This window comes from Crocodylus porosus, unplaced genomic scaffold (assembly GCF_001723895.1).
Source record: "Crocodylus porosus isolate Cpor-Errol unplaced genomic scaffold, CroPor_comp1, whole genome shotgun sequence".
Lineage (NCBI taxonomy): Eukaryota > Metazoa > Chordata > Crocodylia > Crocodylidae > Crocodylus > Crocodylus porosus.
In genome coordinates, this window is record NW_017728911.1 from 8,855,508 (window position 1) to 8,864,325 (window position 8,818).

The 8,818-nt window shown below is 39.1% G+C and overlaps 1 protein-coding gene across 3 annotated transcripts in view; it reads right to left on the bottom strand.

The window, feature by feature from the left end:
- TLN2 (talin 2) overlaps positions 1-8,818 on the bottom strand; it is a 247,679-nt gene that overhangs the window by 75,579 nt on the left and 163,282 nt on the right. For all 3 annotated transcript variants that reach the window (XM_019533415.1, XM_019533414.1, XM_019533416.1), the window contains 2 exons: positions 6,482-6,652; positions 266-412 (listed from right to left, as the gene is read on the bottom strand). In XM_019533415.1, the coding sequence (XP_019388960.1) occupies positions 266-412; positions 6,482-6,652 (318 nt within the window). The remainder of the gene's footprint in view (positions 1-265; positions 413-6,481; positions 6,653-8,818) is intronic.

Below are 8,818 nucleotides of genomic sequence, written 5' to 3' on the forward strand. Positions count from 1 at the left end.
GTTTTCAATCTTTTTCTCATTTGTGGACTCCTAAAAATCTACAAATAGAGGTGTGGAACCCTTTGAGAATTTTAAATGGTGGTGCAGACCCCTTTAAAATATAAGGGTGAATATTCACATACTTTTGATTTATCACAGTCATCTTGCATGGACCTGTTAGACAGTCTACTGACCCCCCAGGATCTGCAGACCACAGGTTGAAAACCACTGATCTGAAGTGACTAATGCTTTCCTTCTGGGTACATCTGAGGTTTCCAATACTTACCTTGTTCATTGCCTCAGCTATTGAATCTACCATTCCTCCAACCAAGCCCACTTCACTGGCAGCTTCATTCAAGGTAACCATTATATCATCCACAGCCTCCTTCATCAGTTGGGCAGCCTCTGTGATAGCATCATGAGTGTGTGATGCCTGTACAGGAGAGAGTAGGGAGGAAGAGAAAGTATTAAGGGTTCCATTTGTGTGGGAGCAGATAGCTGGTCTGAAAATATTAATGTTATTGGCAGCAACCTAATGGTGGTTTTGAAATCACATTTCAACCTACAAATGGAAAAAAGTCAATTAGATATCAATATTGAATTAGAACCTTTATAGGAGCAAATGCTCACTCACAGCATACACAGTGATTTCAAAGTCTTTTAAAATATAACATGCCCTTCTCCCTAAAAGATTAGGAAAATGATCATCACGTAATTGCAGGAGAAATACATGGAGAAGGAAGGATCAAGAAACAGTTTCCTTTTTAAAGCATGGACTATAGGTGCAGAAAAGACCTTATTTCTACACTTTGTGTAGACTCCATAAATTGTAATGCCATACTGGTCTAATTCACTTCCATCAACATCATGATATGCAAAAGGCACTGGGTAAATTACAGTTTTGATCATTTCTAACAAAATCTTTCTACTGCAATCTGTATTAAGACCCCTGTAAACCAAAGGTAGTATAGTAAGTAGTGTTTTAATATATCTAGTTTATGCCAAAAAGAAGTTTAAAAACAAGCATTACCAGAAAAAATATTTTTTAACCAGATGCTGGGTGTGGAAAGTGTCATGCACATGTGCAATTAATAAAGTATTCTGTAGGAGTTACGACTCTTGAGAGATTCTTTAATGACTATTTCTTGACACAGGTAATTAATCCAGACTTCAGTAATCAAAAACCCTCATCATTTGATTTGGGCCAAAGCAACAAGCTCATTTTGCTATTCAAGTGAACCATGTAATCAGTGAAAACTGAAAATTGAGACAGAAATACACACTCTTTTCTTTAACTCTAAGTGTAAAAGAAGAAGAAAAAAACCTAAGGCAATGAGTACACTTCTTCTTTTACCATTTATAGATCTCAGGTGTAGAGTAAAATTATAGTATTTTTAGTTTGTCAATTATAACCTGAAGAAAACAACAAGTTTTAATATAAAATTTAACCATGGAAATGATATTGGGTTAAGTTTTGCTCAGTTACATTTGTGTAAGGATCTCACAGTAGACTGCCCACAGTTTTAGATGAGAAATATTTGGCGGATGTAGCACTTTGCATTCTTAATTATTGTATGAACACTGGCTTATTAATCTTTTAAATGCCCTAGAATGGAGGCATTACACTGGTTTTAGGAGTGAAGGAGTAAATTGTCCTGCATCAAAGTGATACAAGCTGAAACAATACTGAAGAATTTCTGGCTCCCACTTCTAAAAAGGCCACACCTGAAACATTTTAGCTAAAAGTAGTTTCAGAAGAGAAGCATTCCATGGCTAGTATAATACCAAGTGTATGTTTTAAGCCAGGGGTGGGCAAAATGCAGCCCGCGGGCCAGATGTGGCTTGCCAGGCCATTCCATTTGGCCTGTGGGACCCCTAAAAAATCTAGAAAATTAATGTTTATCTGCCCCTGGCTGCCTGTCATGTGGCCCTCAATGGCTTGCCAAAACTCAGTAAGCGGCCCTCTGCCTGAAATAATTGCCTGCCCCTGTTTTAAGCTGAAGCACAGAAATACATCTTTTGATCTATTTCTAACATAAGATAACAAACTAGTTAACTTACCCATGCAACTCAATTTGAAATGCTTTCCATTTTCCAAATGGCCCAGTAAATACTGAGTTTTGATTGTCCATCATAACCCAGGCATAATAGCTGGAGCTTACAGAATGACTTATACATATTTATGAACTGCAGAAATGAGTTGGGGTCTGCATCTGCCTTATTTGGCATAGGTGCTCTCTTTCAACTCACTGGAGCACACGCCCAGTTTAGGTCTCAGGGCGTGTCCTCAAGACTTGGGTGTTGGGCTGCATTTGACCCCAAGGGAGGTCCCAGCAGTTGCCTGCCACAACTGGATCATCCGTTCAGTAGTGGGACTCCCACTCGTGGGAACTTGCGAACTGAGCACTGCCTCTTGTGGGCATTCTTGGGGCTCCACCTCCCCTACACCCCAGCCATACACCAGCCTTCAGGTCGACCAGGTGATGGGTCGCCACCTTGCTTCTTTGGTGTTCCCTCCTGCTCTTGTCCTTCCCTGCCCGTCCCTCTGTGTCTTACTTAGCCGCGGGTGCCTATGGGGTGTGGGACCGGTCTTGCCTCTGCCTCTGCCTTGACCCTATCTTCAAGCCGTTGGGTTCCGCGGGACCACCTTTGTTCTTCTTGATCCTTAGGGTCAAGTGGGGATGGTTCCCCAGTTAGGGCTCTGTGTGCCCCTTCAAGATAACTATGAGAACTCAGAAGAGAAAAAAAAAATGGTAGAGAAGAAAGGAACAGTAGGGGTTCAGGCGGCAGCCCGCCCCACTCATGAGTCTGGTGTCTATGGTCATCAGGAACCCTTGACGCCCCCTTTGCTTCCCCGCTGCCTGCTTTTAGATCTGCCAGGAGGTGGTTTTTGGTGACATTATCTGCCAGCGTTGCTTCCAGCTGCAAAAAAAGCAGCTGATGAACTGTGCCGGTGGTTCTTCTTGGAGCAGCACATCTTTTCTGTTGAAGGTAAGTAAGCCCCTTCCTTAGGGCTTTTTCTGGGGGCTTACCTCGCCATGGGAGGAGTTCCCGGGGAGTCCGTTTGTGTTCCCCTGGGACACGGTCCCATCTCCCTTTTACACATGCTGTTAACTTCTAATAAAACTAATGGCAGTGACACAAAAGCTTCTTAAGAAAACACTGCCCACCTACCTCCTAAGCAGCCTGTAGATAATGAAACAGTTTCTTTTACATAACCAAGGTAACTGATTAAAGCCTTGATTAGTTTCCCAATGTCTTGACTAGTTTTCCAGTGTCTTGAGTGTAGAGAGAAAATCATTACAGTTTAAGGAAAAAACTGCTACCAAATTTTGCTGAAGGAATTATGTCTTGAAAGCAAGCAGTATAGTACAGATGACTGGTTAAATCCAGGAAGGAACTTCAAATACATTTAGTTTCCGAACCTCCATCCGTTGTGCTATAATGATCTTCCTGTTTCACTCAATTTAGGGAAACCTTCAATGACAGACCAAACATCTAGGCACTGAATATTTGGTATCTTGCAGGGATATGAAACAATTACAAGTTAAACAAATTAGAAGTTTAAAGATTTGTCCAGCTTGGTTGAAGTACCAGAGAGCAGTTCCTTATTATATATATTGTTCCTCCTATGTTTTTTATTCAGGAAATGCAACAGACTTATAGGATATATTCACAGATGAGTCATGAATTAAATACCTATTTAACATCATCAACTACTAAGGATAGTGTTTGTATTTGCCTATTGTTTCGGTCCTAAATCATAGACACAGCTACTGTGATCATCCGGATCAATAAGTTCATTTGTTAATCAAGAGAAAGAGGAGGAAGGGGATAAAGTTGGTTAATATTTGTTAAACAAAATGAGATGATTAGCAATAAGAGTAAGCACAACCAAAGGAACAAGCTGTCATACAAACACACTTGCTAATAATCTTAAAACACTGTACTTTGATATTTATAGTCTAAATACATGATCAGTAATATACAATTGGTATTGAACATTAACCACTTTAAATTACTTGGTTAATATAATACATGGCAGTATTTTATAAATCAAAGGAATTAAATGGTTATGCAATAATCCTGCACTTAGTTTATATTGCCCTGAATTTATCTGACAGTTTCACAGGAACAAGAAACTCTCTATGTATAAAACTGATGAGATGTGAAATGGTGATTGCAGGCGACTATCCTAAAGGCAGTCAAGAGTTTGTAAAACCTCCATCTAGCATATGAAAGGTAATGATCTGAGAGGATCACAGATTTCAGTATGAATGAGGCCAACTGGTCAAATGAAGACATAACAGAATAGAACCTGTAGTATAATTTATCTCCATGAAGGGAAAATGGAAAACTTTTCAATAGGTAGAGGAATAGAGAAATTTCTTATGCTTTCAGAAACAGAACTTTCCTCCTCTCTCCTCACATGAACACCTTTAGAATAAGGTGGATGACAGAATTTATTTTACTGATTCATACAACAGGCACACATGATGAACAGGAAGTCTAAATAGCATAAAGACACTATTGTAAACCACCCCTTTTTATAGCAAGATATTGTCATGGTGCACCTATGTCTGCCAAAACACTTTGTGTATCAGGATTTCAGATGCAAGTAAGTGCCATAGACACTCTGAAGTCTGTGCTCTATGCACTCCAGCTGCTGGTGGATCCTCAAATATTCCAGCTAACAGAGAACTTATTACCAGTAAATAGAAGGTGTAGCTAAAACAGGCTCAAATACTTTTAGCTGCCGACAGGTAGCCATTAGAGAATTAAAAGGCAAGGGGCTTCCAACTGCTCTGCCATGTCCTCCTGTCTGCAAGTTAGTAGGAATCACAGAGGAACACAAAGCAAGCAACAGAGTGAGGCTTTACCCAATTCTCAGTTTTCCAGTCCCAGTTACTGGGTGCCTGATGTCCAGCTTTCTCTTGAGCCATTTATGTTGACATTAACTTTGTGATCTGTATGAATTTCATATTAGTATGTTCACATGCGTGCAGAAATTTGTAACGTATTATATATATATATATTCCCCATTTGCATTCTCCTAACAGATGTTTTTCATTCCAAAGCAGCCATTTGCAAGAAAAAAAGGTAGGGGCTCAAATGGACATGGTGTTAGCAAAACCTAGGGCAGCGATTCTCAACCAGGGGCCCATGGCAGCCTGGGCTGCCATGAGATCCTTTCAAGAGTGTAACAGCATGCCACACAATGTTTGCATTGCTAGGTGTACCAATGTGACTCATAAGCTAAAACCAGAGATTTCAGATAAGAATTCATAGTTTTAAAGTATTTTGACTGGTTGTGGACTTTCTGGGTTCTTTGCAACAGAAGAATTGCTCTATTATTTGTATGTAGTGAAAAAGTGAAAAACAAATGAAAGCTAAAAGCTGGTATTTTATGCAGGGTGCTTCACATCTAACAAGGATACCTTGAATCTAAAAAAGCTGAGAACCACTGCCTCAGGCATTTATAAGTTTTCAAAACTAAGATTCCAGGAATGAAGTATTCCTAAACCGGTGCTTATAGCTCCAAACTCCCTCCCTATTTCCCAACAAAAGTACCTTCACACAGAATATACAAACTTCTATTTAGGGGAACTGTTCACCAGAAAGATTTGTTTTCAAATTATATTAAAACAAATGTAAAACAGAGATAACAATGCACAGAGGTAATTGTCTGTTCTTGTTTGTATCAACTGCAGTGCATCAAAGTGACATGCTGTATGGATAAGTACCTGTAGCACTGGAGAACTCAAGGCTTATTTTTGGTTCATTCACCAAGTAAGTACAATGATATTCCTATTGCTTCTAAACTATTATTGCTTTTGGAATTATTTTATAATCGAGTTCTTTCTTAAAAAGAAAAACAAACCCATAAATGTAGCACAAATTTTGAGTGATTCACTCAGTTACCAAGTAGGAAAAGTATAAAAATGTATTGGGTATTTACAGATTATAGATACAATTTTGGCAAATTATCTGAAGTTCTAGTTCAAGAATCTGTTTGCCTGTCCTTTATCAAGATGATGATGGTGGTAAAAACAAATGTAAACTACTTGTCAAAGAAATTAAACTAAAAAAACAGATGAATAGAACTGTATAAGATTGGTATAATACAAAAGAAGCTGTTAATATAAATGGTATAAGCATTTTTCTACATCGCATACAATTAAGCCCATGCATACAAGTTTAAAATATTATTTTTAATAAAGAAAAGCTCTTCCTTATGCCACATACGTGTCAAAATGTATTTTGTGATCCCTGACTGCTGACATATTTTGCAATTAAAAAGAAAAAAAGCAACCGACTAACTCTCAGGAAATCAGTGAGCACACAAAAGGACTTTCCTTTATGTAAATAAAATTATCCGATGGCGAAAATACAGTCTTATTGCCCATTGTTATTTTCTAGCTTTTGCTGCAGGATTGCAGGATACACTTCAGGATGCTGTTTGAAATGACCTTTCTCCTTTTCTTACACACAAGTACTATACCTTGGGATTTCCTCCTCCCTCTTTGGCTGCGTACAGCATCTGAAGGGCAGATTCTGCTAGTGTCTTGGTCTGGTCCAGCACAGTCATTTGTTGTTGATGATCTAACATCTTGGATGCCACGCCAACTGCAGCTAAAACCAGAGGTTCAAAATAGCTTGCCAACTGCGTAACCTAAGAAAGCAGAGATGATATGAGACTTTCAATCCAGTTTCTTTAACAGTGGAGAGGACAAGAAAATCTCTTCCCAAATAACATCCAGGACAGCATTAGTACTTCTTTAAGCATAACCTGAGCAGCACACTTTCATGATGTATTAGAACTGCAGGAAATGTAGTTCATATGTTTTCCTGGGTTACTCTCTCCCTTTCCCAGCAGTGAATACTGTGATAGAGCAATGCTGCTAGATGGGCACAGTTGACATGAGACTCTGATGTCAGATCCAATTGTTTTCAAAACAGACTGGGTTCTCAACTATACAGGCAAGGATCTGTTACTAAATGCTGGAATTTCTCAACTTTGGTTACAGACAAAATATAGTGAAGTGATAGTGAACTGCAAATTTCAAGACACTTAATTTATCTTTGAACACGCCAAGCAGTTACTGGCTCTCTGGAGAAACAAACGCAGTTTGAAAGCCTGATTTAAGTTGTGAAGACCCAAATAATTTAGTAACATTTAAGATGCTGTGTTCTCATGAAGGCTAGTATTGCCTCTGCACATAGGCTTTTATTTTGCCATTAATAAGCATTTCCATATAGCAGCAAGGTGACTCAATCATGTAGATTCTTTTAGTTGTAAGGTAAACTCATTGGAGGCTGACTTTTATTCTGTATTTAAGTATTGTTGGAGTGATGCTGTAGCTGTTACAGTCCAGGAATTAGGCAAGGATTTTTTGGGTGACATCTTTAATTGTACTAACTGCGTAGTTGGAACGAAGTTAGACAAATTTTCAGATGCAAGATGTTCTTCATCTGGTATTTAGAATCTCTTCAGAACCTCACACAGTCTTTTCCTTTTCTTGAGTTACAGGACCTTTTGCTGCTGAAGGCTTTCTGCTACCTCCTCATTAGTAGCCGTGCAAAGCAAATGAGATTTTACTAGGTGTGCAACAAAGTTTTACAAAGTGACTCAAATATAAAACCAAACCAGGTCCCATTTCCAGTCCAGACACTCAAAAAGAAATAGGCTTTAAGTCTCAGAGGCTGAGGAAAACAACTAGACATTTGGGCTGCTTACTTTATAGTAAGATATCCCTTATATAAGCATGACAAAACACCAGGCATGGCAAGAAGAGCAATGAGACTATCTAACAAAAGACATCTTTCCCATTTGGATGTGAGAGGTTCTATATGCAAAGGCTGAATCCAAATACTGATACCCATAGAATCCTAATCCTCTAACAATCAAGTCAATATTAAGAATTTGATAAATAAAAAGCAGGGGCTGGCTTCAGCAACATTCACACTAGGGGATTCTACCTGCACTGCAGTCAAGTGCCTGGTGCTTAAGGTGGAGGGGGAGCTCTCTCTGCACCATACCACAGTGGGGCAGGACAGATTCTAGCAGAGGGGAGCTCTCCCTGCGTGATGCCACAGCCAGGTGGCAGGGAGAAGTAGTGCAGGGGGCCATGTCCTACAGCCTGCCGCCTTAGACCCAAGCTGGGTCACTGCCCTGCCAGAAAATGCTGCCAACTCCTGACTGAAAGCATTGGTTAAATACATGATTATCCAACAATAACGGAATGGCACTGCTATGCTTATACAAGCATCCAGAAACATTAGCATAGGAATACAAAAATGAGGAAATATTGCTTTATTTCTGCTTTTCCCACAGTAAATGTACTGACACAGAAATATCTGAAATGTCATGAAAACATTTAATGTTCTTAGAAGTAAATGTATTTCAGAATAGGGTTATAGTTAACTTTTAAGAAACTGCTAAAAGCTTCAAAAAAGTTGGTTTCCTATCATGTTTATTATCCTGGATTGAGCCCAAGGAGGATAAACACATTTCATACTCTACAGTTCAAAACTACTGAAACAGGTATAGCACATTTGAGTACAAACTTCTTAACTTTACAGTTTTGGAGGCTGAATCCACACCAAACCTTTGCTTGCACTGTAAGTCTGAGCCAGGGTTTTTTTTGCTGTTTTTTGTTCTTTTTTTTTTTTTTTTTTTTTTTTTTTACTTAGAGCCATGGCAATTCTCAAATACCGACCATCCAATCGGAGCGCTCCTGCTTTCACCCATAATTGGATTTCTGAGGGAGAATTTAGCAGTCCATCAGGCATTTGCAAGGGCTAAGTTACTGAAGCATGAAAAATCAACTACACAACA